Raw genomic sequence first — 17,261 nt, 5'->3', positions numbered from 1 at the left:
GATCTCAATCGACATGAGGGAGTCGATTTGCATCTGTAGCCTCTCTTCCGCATCTATCTCCTGTGCTGCGACGGAGTACGTCGCGATTAGCAGACACAGCTCTTGTTTTAGGAGGGCTCGCGCATCTTCCCGCAGAATAGTAGATGGATCCGCCCTGAATCCCGCAATCAAGTCCCGGAGGGCACTGTTACGGGACTGAGACCCCTCCTGGCTCTCACTTGTAGTCAACTGCGCATACCTGGAGAAGCGCAGGTCGTCGCCCACAGCGACAAGGGATTGGAGTCTGCGATGGGTCTGATGCTACCCAGTCCAACTAGCAGCGGAGCAGAAACCTTGTCAGGGAGAGTACCAACTTTGGAGGGAGCCTCGAGGTTGGATGATGGAAATTGGCATTCGAGAAGAGCAAACCGTAGTCCCTCTAAAAGCTCAGCCTCGCTCAGCAGCCAGATCCCGGCCCCTCGCATTGTCTGCAACATCTTTGGGTCGCGACTAACAACCTCCACTTCTTCAATGGGCCCGAGGGACAGCACAGAACATGGTAGGCCCAACTGTTGTCGGTACTGTGAAAATCCCTCCAGAAAACTATTCGCGGCTGCATAATTCACCTGGTGAGGACGTCCGCAAGTGCCAACGAGAGACCCAAAGAGAACAAAATAATCCAATTGTATGTCAGCCACCGCGTCATGCAAATTCCACGTTCCTTGGACCTTTGGAGCAAGGGCAGCTTTCCATTCATCATATTTCATATCTGGAAATGGGCGATCCTGTAGTATATGTTGAGTTAGCGTGAAGTTCGTTATTTTCACCCCGAATCTTCTTGCCTCTCCAAGAGACTCGATGCTTAGCGTTTAGAGCTTGTACATACCTCTAAAGAAAGTGACATCTGGAAAACCCCTTTCAATGGCATTCGACATCTTGTTATAGCTTTACGGACGTCTTCTATGATTGCGACGCTCCCACGAACACACTCGACACTACACCCCAGCTCCTGTAACTCCTTGATAAATGCTTTATCGGCGGGACTTGTTCCTGCCGAGCGCGAGAGGTATGTGAGATGGCGCGCGCCGTTCTCTACCATCCAGGTAGATATAGCACGGCCCACACCACCAAGACCCCCGACCAAGAGATAGGACGCGTCGGGGGAGAACTCTACATGGTGCTGTGAATCCGGCCCAGGAGGTAGCGATATACCATCGTGCGGCATGGCTAATACCACCTTCCCAATGTGGGTACCTCTCTGAAGGAATCGGAAGGCCTCTGGAGCCTTATTGGCATCGAAATGTGTAACCGATTGGATAAGCTGGATTTTGCCGTTGACATACTTGCCCATCTGAAGCGTCTTCTACATGTGTTCACTGCCTATGTGAATAGCTTCCTCCCTTGGGGTACCGTTCAGGAAAAGATCTACCACCTGGACAACAAGGCTGTTACGAAGGAGAGAGACAATCTCCTGCAGGAGGTACAGGAGATCGTCTCCACTGGACAGACGCGCTACAATATGCTCGAGTTTCCTGCCCCCTACGCCCTGGCCAAGTACCTCCTGGAGCAGCTGCTCCTAGATCGCAAAGACAATCAACATTATTCCACCCTGATTATCCGTCCCTCCAACATTGGTCCTGCCCTCCGGCACCCGCACAGATTCTACGGCTTCGACCTGAAAATTCCCCTTCACTCCTATGTTCAATCACTTCTACGGACGGACAATCATGGAATTGAACATTTATGTAGCATAGCTGACCCGAAGTGCATCATAGACGAAGTACCCGTGGATATTGTTGCCAATGTTTCCCTCCTCCATCTAGCATCCGGCACCACTGATATTGTTCATGCAACTTCACAGCTCTATGTCCCTTACAGCCTTTCGAAAGTGGCCTCCCTGGTCGCCTCCAACATGTCCCAGACTACTTCCATGAGCATCTGTCAGCGAGGTGGTGTCGTTCTGTCTCCGAAGCACGCAGAGGCATTTTTCCAAATGTTGGCCAGGTTCAACCGCGGGTGGGAGTTTAGTTGTGCTCGCTCAGAGTGCCTCCGGCAAACCATTACCTCTGGGCCTTTAAGTCTGCGACTCGATTGGCACGACCCAGAGGAATTCATGCGTGTGCGGATTCGAATGCTTGTGCACAAGTTTCAGAAGCTGTTGTTCAATACTTCGCGTGGCCCCGATTCTGCTTTATACGGGGAGTGTGTCTAGGAGACTTGGTTATTTTAGATCTGACTATCTTGATACAATCTGGAGAATGAAACTAGGGAGGTTAGCCCTGCATTCTTCAATGATAATAAGCCGCTGGTGAAGTTAATGCAGGGGGTGTTGGAAGTCGCTTGATAAATACAATACAGTTCTAGAAGAGCAAAAGTTTCCGTGTATGGCGCCCGAATCATCAGAATCATCTAGTTTTCCGAAATGGTCACCATTCTTCCATTTTATTAGAGATTTACTAATAAATTAAATATATATAAAAAAATAATAAATCTTTTAAAAAATCTACTTTTTCACTGACTGATATCTGGTATACCAGCACTTTGCCTCAATAACTTCCTCAACACGCCTCGCGGCCTAGGCATAGACTCCACCAACCTAGTAAAAAACTCCTCAGATATCTCATTCCACGCACGCTCTATTGAAGCGCTAAAATGTGCTTTTGAAGCTTCTTCAGTTCCTTTATATATCACCATCTCAGGGTCAAGCTGATATATCATTTCTTTCAGCTTTGACCGGGTATATTCAATAGAGTTAAGATCAGGCGAGTAAGGCGGCCAATCGACAGTAGAAATCCCTATATCCTGGAACCAACGTTTGACCATGTTAGCTGTATATATAGGAGCGTTGTCATGTATAAATTCTAGACCAGGTTCCCAGATAGAATAGAGATCATCTTCTAGAATCTTGAGATAGCTCTCTGTAGAGTAGCCACAACATTGAGGATGTTGCCGCAGTCTAATTCTGGCTATGGGATCTCGAGATGTGCATGCTGAGATAAAGTCACAGTAGAAAGAAGTTTGAGATTAAGAGAGCTAAACAAGTCCGTACATGAAACAGTATTCCTAAAAGAACCAGAAAAGGGGTGTATCTTCAACGATGAACTCCAAACACCGGCTTAAAGGCAGGGATATCTAACGTCAATCGCCATCCAAGGTATCATTAACAATCACGAACACGCGCCTGTCGCTTAGCTGTCCCAATGTGGGTATTGTGCACCTTTGTGGCGAACTTGAGACTGGTCAAGGTCTCGGCCAGATGTGCCTGCAGTGGACTCACCATGACAAACATGAGCGTCTTCGAGTTTCCTCCCAGGGAGAATTGGAGGAGGTAGGTAAGCTGCATCTTGTTAGTACCTTGATTCTCACCGGAAAAGTCAGGGGAACTTACCTTGCTATTGCGATAGGGAATGTGCCCGCCGTCCTTGCCTTGACCTAATGCGGCAATCACATCGCCCAAGCAGCTCAGACTACGGTTGATATTCTGCGTCTCCCGCAGTCGCTCACCGGTTGCACCGCTGTGGCTCAGTCGCTCACTACCGGCCAAGTCCACCAGATTGAGCGTTCCCTCACTGCGCTCGCCGGTAATGTCATTCTCGCCGATGAGCTTCAGGATGAAGACGGAGTGAGACCGCGATGATCTCTCGTTGGCCTTTGTAGCAGCCACCGAACGATTGGCTGCGGCACGTTTAAGGATATTTTCGACCATCTCGGGCGAATCCAAGCGCACAGTGGTAACATCTGTAATGATCGTCTTGCCGCGTTGCATGTCGTGCCGGATTTCGTGCTTCTTCTTGTCCAGCTCTTCCGCCTTGCCCAAAAGATCGTTCAGATTTTCATTGTACACCTCCACGAAGTTTCCTTCCATAGTATACCTCCAACCCTTTTCTTTGAGGCTAGTGGCAGTCTCGTAGATTTGGTGTACAGCCCGTGGAATCATGCCATCCAACGAAGACATAGTGTAGGTCTTACCGCTACCGGTCTGTCCATAGCAGAAAATGCACACGTTGTAGCCATCGAGCGCACTTTGGACAAGCTGACTGATCTCATCGAATACCTCCGCATTCTGGGTTGACGGCCCGAATACCCGATCAAAGGCGAAGTTGTTGTTCTTCTTGGTAACGGCGCCCAGGCTGCTCTTCTCTTCCAGTCCCAAAACATTGATCTCCTTGCACTCTTCAGATGCATCGGGGTATTGAATCTGAGCGATGCCCGTCTGCGGCTCAGTCTCTAAAGACGGTCGAACACGGCAAAAAACCCGGATGTTGCCCTTGAGCTCCTGAACCTGGTTGTGTAGTTTTCTTCGGAGGGTCTCCTCTTTCCGCAACTTGTCCTTGGTGGCGTTGGTCTCGGCCAGGGCATCCATCATCTGTTGATTCAACCGCTCAAATGCTTGAGATTGCTCCTCACGGCCGGACTCCAGGAATTCAATTCGAGCCTTGAGCGCACGAATCGACGACTCTAGCGTCACGCTATTGCTACTGGCTGTGTCCAGGTTCTGCCGGAGACCTTGGGTGCTCTTGCGCTCTCGCTCAATTTCTTGTTGTAGGGCTTGCACGTCGTTCTGGAGCGAGGCGATTTCCCGATCTTTCCTGTCTAGCTCAATCTGGGAACGTTGTGTATCCAAGGCGGTCTGCGATGTAAGTTGATTGATCTCACGAAGTCGCGAGGCCTTTTCGTCGTCCAATTCACGTTCGAATCGCCGTTTCAATTCGCAGAGCTGGTCTTCATGCTGCGCAACTATGGTATCTAGTTTCTTCTTGCTATCAGCTCTTACGGTCTCAACTTCGAGCCGTTGGCGCGAACTGAACTCATCCATCGCGAGCTCATGTTCTCTCTGGGCATCGTGTAAAGCGCCTTCCGCTGTTCCTATGCGAGCCTTCATTGATTCGAGTTCGACGCGCAAGGCCAGGTTTGCCTCGGTGAGATCTTTTCGCGACTGTTCGAGCTCGTTTACTGCAAATCGAACGATATGAGCACCTTTACAGCCTATTGGTGGATCCTGGATGATTACCTCTTGATTTGTACAGCTCCACGGTTTCTTTGAGCCCGAAACTCTCTTGGCCAGCCTGACTTACTCGAGAGACAAAGGCGTTGAAGAACTCTTCCATCGTCTTCTCGCGTGTTTCCTGGTCCCATTCGGCACCTGTAGAGCAGTTAAAAGAGGTGATCATGGAATCTTTCGTGAGAAACTGAGGCACAGGAGGAGGTTTCCTCTTTGAGGAATGTTTAGATGGTGATAGGGGCTTGTACGAAGGGGTGGGAGTAGTAGGTGTATTTAATCCAAGGGGCACGAACGTCCTATGCATGGGAGAAGTCTTTGGGTCCAGCGTCCTGGTGGGAAGAGGGCCCGTGGCTGACAGATCTAAAGCGCTGCTTATGGATATCTCACGGTAATCAGGTCGCACGGGCCCTTCATATTCTTGAGAAGAATACCGCTGAGCTCCCGACCGACCTTGTGGGACATGTGCATGTATGCTTCCTGATAATGACGGGTTTGCGAGAATTGCGAAATCAGGGGAATCAAAGTGAAATTGTCGCCTACCCTTTCTCTTCCCCAAAATGCTTGAGTCTTCCTCATGATGGGTATCCAACGATGTTGCTGGCCGGGCAATTGTATGACCATTGGGCCTTCGGGCGCCGGCTAGCGAAGTCTGAGGGCGTGATAATGCTGAGTGGGGTCGCGTACTAGATCCGGTGGCGGGGGATGCTTTGGTAGTTCGTGAGGTAGTGGAAGCGGATCTAGTCAAGGTAGTCGTTGCATGAGAATTCGCACGACCCAGAGGTTTTCCGGACAAGGTCGTGGACGTTGCTCTAGCTCTGGTAGTCTCGGCGCCTTGTGTGGTACTCCTCGGACGAGTCGGTTCTGTCCTTGTGAGCGCTACAGTCCTGCTAACCCTGCTTGTTATCTGACTTACGCGACGAAGTTTTAGCAATTGAGCCAGGCGGCAAGATGCCTGACCGCGAATTAGTATTAGCCGAGCTCATTTCTCTGAGCCCAGCGGCGGGTATGCGTGTGCGGGCAGGGGCTCGGGATTGCGACTGGGAGTGTGTCAGTCATGTCGGAGACTCAAGTTTATCATGTCGGGCATCATTACCAAGTTCTCATTATCCATCATGTACGAAAAACAAACAATTGCTGGTACCGGTAAGAGGATACTCAAATAGAGCGGAGAGATAAAGGCAGGAGCTTTCGGAGCCACTGTCTAGAACGCAAAGAAAAACACACTGCAAGCTATACAAACAGACGAGAGAAGTCAAAGCGGGGAAGAGCGAATCACCATCAATTGTCGACAAATTGCAGTGAGGAGGGGTCCCGCATGGCAAGTAGCGCGAGGGTCGTCAAGTCGCCGGGGACTCTTTTGGATGTTGAGTTTGGTTTGGAAGTTTGGCTTGTCGTTTACCATCCAAGCGCCGGTTTCTGGAGTAACGCAAGGCGGTAAACAAAATGAACAAATCGGGGCATCTGGGTGGCTCTGACTCAGCCACTTTGCGGCGGGGAGGCACTAGTCCCAATGAAGGCTAGGCGTATCGTATCCATTTGATACCTTACCCTCCTCCGAGTACAACTAATCGTGTATGCCATAAGAAACCTAGCGTTACCACGGTATTATACCGTGAGTATACCAGCGTCACGAGATGTCCGGGTTGAGATCAATTTTTCACTTTCATGCGAAATCGGATTATCGGCTCTCAACAATTGAACGGCTACTGACTCTGATGTTGATCATTAAATTGCGTGGATCCCCATTGCCTGCAACCGTCACCCAGTGAATCCATCTCCCGCGTGCGGGTCGTCCCACCGAAGACCTACTTTCAGACTAAGAGTGGACGGCGTCGACTTTCCCAGACCGACAGCTTCCCTGTTTCATAGTTGCCCTTCCAATTGCTCCTCTCCTCCTGTTCGGTTTTGCTTTTTTCCTTTGTCGTGATCACGGTTCTTGTCGTGTCTCAATCTGTGACAGCGTGATGTCTGGTCGTTTCGTCCGTTCCTCTAAATACCGTGAGATGCCATTACATTCCCTCCCCTCTTTTTGATGTTGCCCGCAATCTGACAGGTATCATTTTAGGACACGTCTTCGGGCGGAACACAAGAAAGGTACCCAGCAAATTTCTCGGCATCGCAATACCAATACCCCATTGACAACGCCTGTAGGAGCAATGTTATGACAACCTCCGCGTGTCCGCAAATGCCTGGGACAGCAATCTCGTCAAGGTTCGCCCGCCTCCGTTCCACGCCGACCACCCCCCTGACCCGCGCCTTATGAACTAACGACTAGTCCAGGTCAACCCCAAGTACCTGTCTGTAAACTGGGCAGCTGGTGGAGGTGGTGCTTTTGCCGTCATTCCCCTGGAAGAGCGAGGCAAATTGCCTGAGAAAATTCCTCTGTTCCGCGGTCATACTGCAGCAGTCTTGGATACCGACTGGTGAGCAGCGGTCACTTCATATTCAAGCCAATCCAGAAAGCCAACACACCTAGGAACCCTTTTAACGATGACCTGATTGCATCCGGTTCCGATGACGGCAAGGTACAATCCGAGACTAATCCGAGGGTTCCAATCTCAATGCTAAATAACACTACCTAGGCCCTCCTGTGGCGCGTACCCGAAAACTTCACCCTCCGCCCCGATGTCGATCTCGATCATGTTCAGGATATTGCGCCTGTCGGAAAGCTGAGCGGTCACCCGAAGTCAGTTACTCACCACTGCGTGTACTTTAGGCACAGTAAACGGTTAACAACATTACAGGAAAATCGGGCATGTGCTCTTCAACCCTGCGGCAGAAAATGTTTTGGCTACGTCTTCCGGCGACTTCACTGTTAAGATTTGGGATATCGAGGCCGGTGCTGCCAAGCTCACGTTGAATGTGGGCGATATGGTTTATTCACAGTCCTGGAGTGCCAATGGCTCCCTTCTGGTCACCACCTCCCGTGACAAGAAGCTTCGCATCTGGGATGCACGTCAGGAACGTCCCGCGCATGAGGTCCAGGGACACTCGGGTGCAAAGAACAGCCGTGTCGTGTGGCTTGGAGAACATGACCGGATCGCGACCACCGGTTTCTCCAGGATGAGCGACCGCCAGCTCGCATTGTGGGACATGCGCGCTCCTGCGGAGCCCATTAATGGATTCAAGGTCCTTGATTCCATCTCTGGCGTCTGCATGCCCTTCTGGGACGATGGCACCCAGTGCCTGTATTTGGCTGGCAGAGGGTGAGTGAGACTTGTGGTACATTTCAAAAGTGATCTAACACCATTTAGTGACGGTAACATTCGTTATTTCGAATTGGAGAATGATAAGTTCGAATATCTTGCCGAATACAAGTCGGCCGATCCTCAGCGTGGCATTGCTTTCATGCCGAAGCGTGGTGTTAACATGCACGAGAATGAGGTAGCCCGCGCCTTCAAGACCGTCGGAGATACCTACATTGAGCCGATCTCTTTCATCGTTCCTCGCCGTGCCGAGACCTTCCAGGATGATATTTATCCACCCACAGTCGGCTTGACACCCGCCATGAGCCCATCCGAATGGTTCGCTGGCAAAGAAGCCATCCCGCCGAAGATTTCCATGGCTAGTTTGTATGAAGGAGAGGGTCTGAAGGAGATTACCGGTGTACAAGACAAGCCTACTGAGACCTTGGGTGCCCCTGCAGCTCAGGCAGAACCTGCGCCCAAGCCGGCAGAGCCGACTCCGGTGAAGAAGGCGCCCGAGCCCGAACCAACTCCTGTACATAAGCCTGCCCCGTCCATGAAGGAGCAGGGCGCTTCCATGGCTGCCATGGTGAACAAGTTTGCCGACGAGGAAGACGCGGAGCCCGCAGCTGAGGAGTCCAGTTTTGACGAGGCACCTAAGCCCGTCGAGCGGGAAGCTCGTACCGTAGAGTCTGCCTCGCCAGTCAAGACAAGCGCATGGCACCAAAGGGAGGAGAGCAGGTCACAAACGGCTTCCAAACCGTCAACCCCTGTTCCAGTAAGCATCATCCAAGGGTTGAACCAATTGCCACAGTATAACTAACCACAATAACAGGCCCAGAATAATGATCGCTCCCCTGCTGCCAGCACCCCGGTCGATACATCTTCCGGATTCAATATTCCCGAGTTCACCAATACGGCCGCTAGCGCCCTCCATGGCGAAATCCAAAAGCTTACCCACATGGTCGGCCCCCTACTGAATGAAGTCCACGAACAGAAGCAGCAGATCGAGAGTCTGACCAAGACGATTGAATCCCTCGAGACCAACCAAGAGAAACAGATACAAAGCCTGAACGAGAAGATCGTGGCTCTCGAGGCCAGGCTGAGCTAATCAGCCCGTCTCTGGCTTGGTATCTCTAATAATTGTATTCTTCTTGAATGATTCCTTTACAAAAGACCCGTCTCTCGTTTTGTCCATAGCCATCGATATCGTGTTATATGCCTTTCATTATGACTGACAGCATGATTGCAATGTCAATGCAAATACCATTTTTGCTTCTTTGTTTCTTGTTCTACCTGGTTTTCTTGAGCGGAAATGATAGAAGTTGACGATATGTGCGGTTAATCGGTTATGATAAATATATATGTTTCCCTGACGATATCATCAGCTCAATCGTATGTAGAGAATGGAGATGTCACTTCAAACTCGGAACAGTTCAGCGAAGGGAATGGAGCGAATAGAGGCTTGATAAGCAGTAGCTCATCGAACGATGTGCAGCGTTGCATATATCACGTGGGTGGGTAGAAACTATATGCCGGGAAATATATATATCAAGGTTAACACAGCGACGATCTACTCAAGTATATGTTGGACTAACTTCCCCAATAAGCTCAGACGCAAGATGTCTAGATTTTATAGATTGCCATATGTGTCACTATTTCATCTTATCAGGGATCCTCAAGAGGTATATCTACAAAGAACGAAGGCGTAGATACTCATCAACTCCACCGCAAAGTCAACAAAACAACAGCAACATCCATGAACTAAGTATGCCCGCTCTCCTTCATGCAAGAACAACACCCCAAACCCATGAAAGATACCTGAAACGCTCTATATGCTCTTTTGTTGTAAGACAGGGAAGATATGGTGAGGGAGAAGTGAAAGTCATATGGCTCAAAAGGTGGGTGGGGAGTATGAGAAAGATGTGAAGGATTTTATGCCCATCGACTGGCTTCTCGTTCTTTTTCTACTCGTGCCGCGCGAGCGGCGTCGCTCTCGTCATCTTCATATTTGTAAGTGAGGCGTCGGCCGCCGGCCGCCGTTCGCTCCTGACGACTGTCGCGCCGACGGCTGGGTTTACCGACATCACGGTCTGCATGCATCGCTTCGCGCCGTTGCTGCTCTTTCAACAAGCGCTCGCGGTTGCGGGCCTCACGCTCTAACGTGTGAGGGTCTTTCTCCGGTTCAGAAGTCTTGGTTGATGATGAAGGGGGTTTGTCTCTTGTCCGGTCTTTATCACGGATCTCGTCTTCACGGCTTCGTTTGATACGCCGGGAATGGTGTCGCGATGAGTAGTCACTGTCAACGGGAGATTCAGTTCGGTCGCGACGAGACCGTTTCCTATCACGGTCACGGTCGCGGTCACGGTCGCGGTGGCGATCGCGGGCCCCGTCTCTATCTCTTTCCCTGTCACGATCCCTCTCACGGTCTCTGTCTCTTTCCTTTTCCCGGTAATGATCGCGATCGCGATCTCTTTCACGATCCCGGCGTCGAGAGTCTCGATCTCTCTCCCGTTCGTCGTCGCGACGACTGGTGCGGTCTTTGCCGGATCGGTAGGTCCTGCTGGAGCTCTCCTGGGCCTCGCTAATGACGGGTGTCCTGCTTCGAGAGCCGGGGTCTTTTTCTTCCGGGATCAATGCGAGACGGTCGGCACCGCGAGAGTCTCCATTGCGACTGGGACTCTGGCTGCGGTGGCGGTGCGAGCGATGCGATCGACGGCCGCTTCTCCTGTCTCGCTCCCTGTCCCGCCGTGATGACCGGCGGGAATCGACAGAAGGTGAACGAGTGCGGTGCTCATCTTCCGCTTGAGACTGTTCGTCGTATTTGTCCTCGCGACGGGGCCTTCTTGGCCGCTCACGTCTGCGCTCGGAGTCCTCAGCGCCGTTTTCGATACTTGCGGAGCGTGGGCGATTGTGACGACGACCGGGGGACTGGGACCGCGCACGGGAACGAGATCGGCTTTTCGATCTCGATGCCGACCGAGCTCGCGACTTCGACCTTGAAGTCGACCGCGGGCGGTGGTCTTCCTGAGGTGCTGGGGTCGTGCTGGACAAAATGTTAGACTAGACGTACAGACCGTCGGTGATGAAAGCTGCGACTTACCTCTGCGAAGCGTCCGAAGGTCTCACCGATAGGACAGATCCTCGTCCCGGTCCCTGGAAGTTCCGCTGCCGGAGAACACTAGTATTTGGAAGACCTTCCCGCATCGCCCGGGGAGCAGCTGGTGCGCCTTCGACACCAGGTCCTCTAGGTGCAGGCATGCCGGATCCGGGCATGAAGGGTGGCCCAGCAAAAGGCCCCCCACGGCCTCCCGTAAATGGCCCACGCATATAACCTCGGCCAAAGCCTGGCCCCATTGGCCCCGGCATCATGGGCCCATTGTGCATCCCTTGGGCGGCATTGGCCTGGTCAAGACTGTCAATTGTTGGTATACCACGCAGCCCCGATTCCTCGGGACCAGTAGTATCTTCCATGGTGGGGCCCTTTGCAGAACTGGCTTCACCATTGTCGCCCACATCAGCAGCATTCTCATTCAATGATGGGTCTTTAGTGCCATCCAAATGACCGCCTGGGGCATTCTCATCGTTAGCATTTGTCGCTTCAGTGCCGTTGGGGTCTCCAGACGACATCTCTGCAGATACGCCTTCCTGCAATTGGGATGACATGTCTTGATTGAAGTTAGGGGAATTAAACGCTGGGTAGTTAGCATTAGGAGGGTAATTAGCTTGCATAGGCCCCGTGAAGCCGCCGCGGCCACGGCCACCGGGGTAAAATCCGCGACCACGGCCCCGGAAATTGCCCCGGCCATACCCGGGACCATAATAGCCGGATTGGAAATCTTGGTTAGGGAATTGTTGTTGCTGCATTTGAGGATGAACTCCGTTGGGTTGAGACATATTATATCCGCCAAATCCAGAGGGGACCCCATACTGTGGGCCCATACCATTTGCGAAAGCATTTGGATTGAATTTATCTTGGCCTCCATTCCACATATTGTTTTGTGAGCCGTCCCATCCCCCATACATCCCTTGACCCGCGTCGAAATTCATCCCCGAATTCATGCCATTCATGTTCATCCCGTAACCTCCAAACATACCCTGATTCGCGACCATCGGGTCCATCATGCCGGCCATTCCTATAACCAAACTGTTAGCAATTCCCTATTATAGAACTTATAGAACTTATGCTCGAGGTGAGACACATACCCATAGGATTGAACATTCCGTTGCCCATAAACTGAGACATCGGATTGAAGTCCCCGTTGTTGTTATTCCAACCCATGGGGAACATCCCCGGAGCCATGCCGAACGGCATCCCATTGGGGAGCATTTGGCCTGATCCCGGGTCCTGGGTCATGTCCTGTTCGGACTCCTGAGCCAATTTGGCATCATCTGCATCTTCTCCTTCACCAGAACCGTTTTGCTGCATCGCATCCGGGTTTTCAGTTCCATCTGCGAGCACAGTTTCGGTCTGTTCGTCCTGTCGAGGCCATGAAGTCAATATCTGCGCTCCTTTCTTGCAATTGTGAGGGATGCAAATTACCTCGCCCGGGGGTTGGGATTCTAGGGGAACTTCATGATTCCCATCAGTTTGCTCGGTGACAGCCTCCGACGGGTCTCCACCAACTAGAGGCTCTTCTGATGGAGCTTCGACAGTGGGTGCCACTTCCGGTAGGGCTTCTTCCTGCTTAGTTTCCGGGATATCAGAAACTGCGGGAGTCTCTTGCTGGGCCGGAGTTCCCTGCACAGAGGTCGCATCATTGGTAGCCGCAGGAGTTGCTGACTGGCGCTCTTTTTCACGCTTCTTTTCCTCGGTACGAAGGAAAGCCTTTAAAGTCGTCCTGAGAGCTTTATTCGGCTTGCATAAATCGGAGGAGAGAGGCGTATGTGCGCAGACAGGACAGGTCTCCGGCAGTGACACTTGGTCTAAGAACAGATTGTAAGAGCGAGTCATGATGATGGGAAAACAACGAATAGCAGGAGACTGGAGCGCGTACAGCTTTCGCAGATAGCCTGATCGCAGCAAGGCAACCGGAACGCGTTCACAGCCAATTTGTTGCAGATAGCGCATCGCAGCTTGAATGGAATTTCATCCTGCGTGAGAGAGCTAATTCACCGGTAACACAATGAGCCACCAAGCATCTTAAGGGTAAAAGGACGGCCCGCAATGGTATTGCTTACCTCGCAATATCCATCAAGCCCGAAGGCTGATCCGTTGCAGCCATTAGGAAAATATAGTCAAGACGGAGGTCAAGAGAGCACGAGATAAGTCCGAAACTTAAATAGTCGGTGCGTATGGCAAGTAAAGGCTAGCCCAGATGGCAAGAGCAGATGGCATGGCTCAATTCGCCATCAGTAGGTAACGAAGCGCATCCCCAACAACGTCGCAGGTGAATGGCGAGCGAGTAATGTTCGTGGTAAGTCGCAATCTCACTGATTGACCAAATTTGGATTGGACGGGCCGGAGGTTGGTCGGAACGGAACAATGTGCGGACCGGACGTCCCTCCTGTTTGTTTGTTTGCTCCCCGCCTGAGGGGGTAGTGTGATAGTTGTGGGCGGTCGTTCACCGGCATTCTCCCTTTTGTCCTCTTTATCTTCCCTGTAAGGAAGACGTATGTACGGAGTATGTAATAAGAGGTACTAGTATACACATTATGGATATGACCGGTGGAGTCTCAAGTTAGCATCGTGCATTCGAGTACTGCATATCGTTGACTGGACTCGTCAACTACCGACACAACCCTCTCGTTGACCTGTTACATACAAGCTAAAAAAAATAAATGCCTCGGATAGTTTTCTGAAACGTGCTGCGCTGGTGCAAGCTGTCGATCATTTCATCTGAATGGCTGCACGACCTGCCAGTACTGCCTCACACCGCCCAAGGCTGACACTTGCCCGTGACCTGTCATCAGGGGTTCGTCGACACGACAACAAGGCTTACTCCCTCAGTCCAGATACCGGCTACTTGAAATCTATATGGACTCGTAGCAACAGGTTGCGATATTTTCGACATGTTTACGATAGTGTATTGATTTCCGGGACTATCTCGGACCAAAGAATTGTAGGAAAGCAACACTGATTGGCCATCAGATTAGATCAAGTTATTTTCACCGTCACGGATGCGGTATTGCTGTAAATAGCAAGAGAGGATGACACTAGCGGCGATACCATTGCTAGGTTTCTGCCTACCGTGTTCATCCTCTCCCGACATCTCTGGGCTCATTCTGTCATCATCGACCGTCGTGGTAGTTTGCACAGGATTCCATCAGACATTTACACCTACTCGAGGTGATACCAGAGAGAAAAGTATAAGGATAACGACAACAACAACATAGGAACGCGAGAAGAAGGAAAGGATGCGATCAACAGTATCCCGAGACAACAACATTAGAAGGCCCTGTTTGGAATACAGTGACGCGAACGACGAACGGGAAAGATACACACGGCCAAAGCAGAAAATAATCAATATCTTCAAAGCTGTCTTCAGTTAGTATGGAGAATCCTGAGCCGACAGACGGGATCACGCGCGGTAAGGCTAAACCAGGATTGGGACCCAATCACGGCCTAGTCCACATTGAATCGCTTTACGGTCGTGGTGGCGAGTGGTCAGATGAGAGCCACCAGTTGGGTCATGATGATGACGCTGGCGAGGAAAGAAGAATCAATAATTACTTTTGATATCCCGTATAATATTCTTCACAAGAAGAGGGGGTGGATGAAAACAATGAGAATCAAATATATCAATAACGGAAAGTAGGACAAGATAGAAAGGTTGTAACTTGTAACGTTAGTAAGGCAATATAAAGTAGTGGCTGCAACAAGAGTCATGGCCTATGGCGTCATGAGTCCTCGAGATCATCAGAAAGTGTATCAAATAATAAAAGGGGAGAGTGAAGGAACCGCAAGAAAATAAGAAGAAAAAAAAGAAAAAAGATAAAAAAAAGCAAAAAACGTTCGGTGGTAGAAGAAGAAAAAGAAAAAGCTAAATCCATTCAAGGCTAACCAAATGACGGTTTAGTACATATTTTTAGTGTGCGAGTGGACCGGGAGCGCAGGGTTAAAAAGGGCGACCGCTGCTCTGCGGATGAAAAAAAGACGCCAGGACCCTTCAGATTTTCTGGCTGCTGTGCCCACAGCCCACAGTCTCTTGTGCCCACGCACTTAGCCTTCGTTTTCTCTTCTCGAAGCAAGACAAAAGCTCGGGCCATCCGTGGCGCGATCGATCAAAACAACCCAAAAAAATTACATACCAGTCTATTACCTTACTACCGTTATTATTGATTGTTCACTTGCTCGACAATCTGATCTCAGATCTGAAAAACGACAAACAAGGAACTGTCTCCTATTTATACTCCTGTATTTTATTACTCCGTTTGATGCCTATAACATTCTCCCAGGCGTGACATACTTTATAACTTCTCTGATGTCCACTTGGAATCCGTTTGACCACTTGAATTGTTAAAATTTCAAGGTACGTGCCCACTAAAAACCAGTAACTAAACTCACCCAACCCCATATTTATTATACTAGCGGCTTCCTGTTTCGCGCTCGCGCATCCCCATCACCACTTTTTTTATTTTTTATTTTTATTTTTATTAGTATTATTTTTTCTTCTGCAGGAATATTAATCGCTAATAACCCACACCAGCTATGACAGATCAGGATAATTCTTACCGACCTCGATCTCCCGATTTTTCCACCCTCCAATCCCCCATTCCCTCTATCCCCCAGCCCATATACTCTTTCGCGAACCCATTGGTTCATCACCGCGCATCCTACGACGCTTCTCGCTATTTCACCCCGCAGTACCACCCTGTTCCTCCACCCCCACCCCGTCAAGCCTCTCAGCAGTACATCCCTCCTTTCGCAGACCCGATTGTAGATCCCGACATGGCTCGTCGGTCATCTCGGATCGCGCGCGCTGCCGAGGTTGTGCCCATGCCGGAAACTAAGTACGTCGAACCAACATACGTCGAACCATCATATGTCGAGCCACCATATGTCGAACCCACACCGGTGCTGCCGGAAGAGCCTCCCCAACCAAATCCCACGGCTGGCGTGGAGGTGAAGACAAAATTCCCTGTCGCGCGCATTAAGCGCATTATGCAAGCCGATGAAGATGTTGGCAAGGTAGCGCAGGTGACTCCAATCGCTGTCTGTATGTGATATGTTCCCTCTTTGCTATACCTCCGGGTTATTTAGGACGCGATGCTGACGCGTTTTGTTTTGTTTATAGCCAAAGCTTTAGAACTCTTCATGATTTCTCTTGTCACCAAGGCCGCAAAGGAAGCCAAAGACCGGAATTCGAAACGCGTCACCGCGTCGCATCTGAAGCAAGCGGTCGTGAAGGACGAAGTATTAGATTTCCTGGCCGACATCATTGCCAAGGTGCCCGACCAACCGGCAGGAAGAAAGCACGACGATGATGGAAGTGATCAAAACGAACAACCGAAACGAAAGCGCGGAGGACGACGACCGAAAGACGATAGCGACTAGCTATAGACAAAGGGTGTCCGCGTTACCTCTTTTTTTCCCTTTCTTTCTTTCTTTATTTCTTGCTTTTTTGTTCGCGCGTTATGCTTCCTAACATTATTACCACTTTTCCTTGTTTAAACGACTTTGATGGGCGATATCTTAGACTGGGATGGAGAGCGGGCGCATACTCTCTCGGCGTTGTGATGGCGGGCATGGTTTGATTTGCATCTCGCGATGTGAATAGGTACCCTTGGGTATTCTTCATTTTGATTCTGGCGCTTTTGATTCTGCACATTTCCGAACAATTCACTCAGTTATGAGTCGATCTCCAGCCAATGGGCTTGAATGGTGATCGATACCGTATGGCATGTTGTTCTTCATAGACCCTCTAGTAGTGGATGTAGGTGGCTGGAAATAGCCACTGTCAGCTTCCATAACCGATAGGTTCTCTACTGATAACCAAGTCTGAAACCAGCCAAACTTGCCTCCATTGCCCTTCCAAAGATTGCACCTGACTCGGTTGCATCGAGTTTGGTGTATGATGCATTATGCCTGCAATGCGGACAAGACAGGTATACTTTCACCCATGGGCTAGTGACACTAGAAGGTGATTGGGATC

At 50.5% G+C, this 17,261-nt stretch overlaps 6 protein-coding genes across 6 annotated transcripts; 3 read left to right on the top strand and 3 right to left on the bottom strand.

The window, feature by feature from the left end:
- Positions 1 to 510: 510 nt before the first annotated feature.
- AO090023000111 (uncharacterized protein) lies at positions 511 to 2,191 on the top strand (the record flags this gene model as incomplete). The annotated part of the gene is made up of 3 exons (XM_023235423.1): positions 511 to 538; positions 925 to 1,045; positions 1,372 to 2,191. The coding sequence occupies 3 exons, from the start codon at positions 511 to 513 to the stop codon at positions 2,189 to 2,191; spliced, it is 969 nt and encodes a 322-aa protein (XP_023090445.1).
- Positions 2,192 to 3,139: 948 nt separating this feature from the next.
- AO090023000110 (uncharacterized protein) lies at positions 3,140 to 4,795 on the bottom strand (the record flags this gene model as incomplete). The annotated part of the gene is made up of 2 exons (XM_001820639.3): positions 3,140 to 3,316; positions 3,368 to 4,795. The coding sequence occupies 2 exons, from the start codon at positions 4,793 to 4,795 to the stop codon at positions 3,140 to 3,142; spliced, it is 1,605 nt and encodes a 534-aa protein (XP_001820691.3).
- A 163-nt stretch (positions 4,796 to 4,958) lies between these two features.
- AO090023000109 (uncharacterized protein) lies at positions 4,959 to 5,602 on the bottom strand (the record flags this gene model as incomplete). Its single annotated transcript, XM_023235422.1, has 2 exons — positions 4,959 to 5,192; positions 5,369 to 5,602. The coding sequence occupies 2 exons, from the start codon at positions 5,600 to 5,602 to the stop codon at positions 4,959 to 4,961; spliced, it is 468 nt and encodes a 155-aa protein (XP_023090444.1).
- A 327-nt stretch (positions 5,603 to 5,929) lies between these two features.
- AO090023000108 (coronin) lies at positions 5,930 to 9,277 on the top strand (the record flags this gene model as incomplete). The annotated part of the gene is made up of 10 exons (XM_023235421.1): positions 5,930 to 6,124; positions 6,503 to 6,593; positions 7,047 to 7,075; positions 7,133 to 7,192; positions 7,262 to 7,404; positions 7,458 to 7,506; positions 7,564 to 7,667; positions 7,726 to 8,187; positions 8,236 to 8,944; positions 9,002 to 9,277. The coding sequence occupies 10 exons, from the start codon at positions 5,930 to 5,932 to the stop codon at positions 9,275 to 9,277; spliced, it is 2,118 nt and encodes a 705-aa protein (XP_023090443.1).
- An 824-nt stretch (positions 9,278 to 10,101) lies between these two features.
- Positions 10,102 to 13,391, bottom strand: AO090023000107 (uncharacterized protein; the record flags this gene model as incomplete). The annotated part of the gene is made up of 5 exons (XM_023235420.1): positions 10,102 to 11,212; positions 11,270 to 12,302; positions 12,373 to 13,092; positions 13,164 to 13,273; positions 13,348 to 13,391. 5 exons carry the CDS (start codon positions 13,389 to 13,391, stop codon positions 10,102 to 10,104), a joined length of 3,018 nt encoding a protein of 1,005 aa, XP_023090442.1.
- Positions 13,392 to 15,817: 2,426 nt separating this feature from the next.
- On the top strand, positions 15,818 to 16,663 carry nctA (negative cofactor 2 transcription regulator complex subunit BUR6; the record flags this gene model as incomplete). Its single annotated transcript, XM_001820635.3, has 2 exons — positions 15,818 to 16,325; positions 16,404 to 16,663. 2 exons carry the CDS (start codon positions 15,818 to 15,820, stop codon positions 16,661 to 16,663), a joined length of 768 nt encoding a protein of 255 aa, XP_001820687.1.
- Between the last annotated feature and the right edge of the window lie 598 nt (positions 16,664 to 17,261).

The sequence above is a fragment of the Aspergillus oryzae genome, chromosome 3, assembly GCF_000184455.2.
Source record: "Aspergillus oryzae RIB40 DNA, chromosome 3".
NCBI classification, from domain to species: domain Eukaryota; kingdom Fungi; phylum Ascomycota; class Eurotiomycetes; order Eurotiales; family Aspergillaceae; genus Aspergillus; species Aspergillus oryzae.
This window is presented reverse-complemented; position numbering and strand designations above follow the sequence as displayed.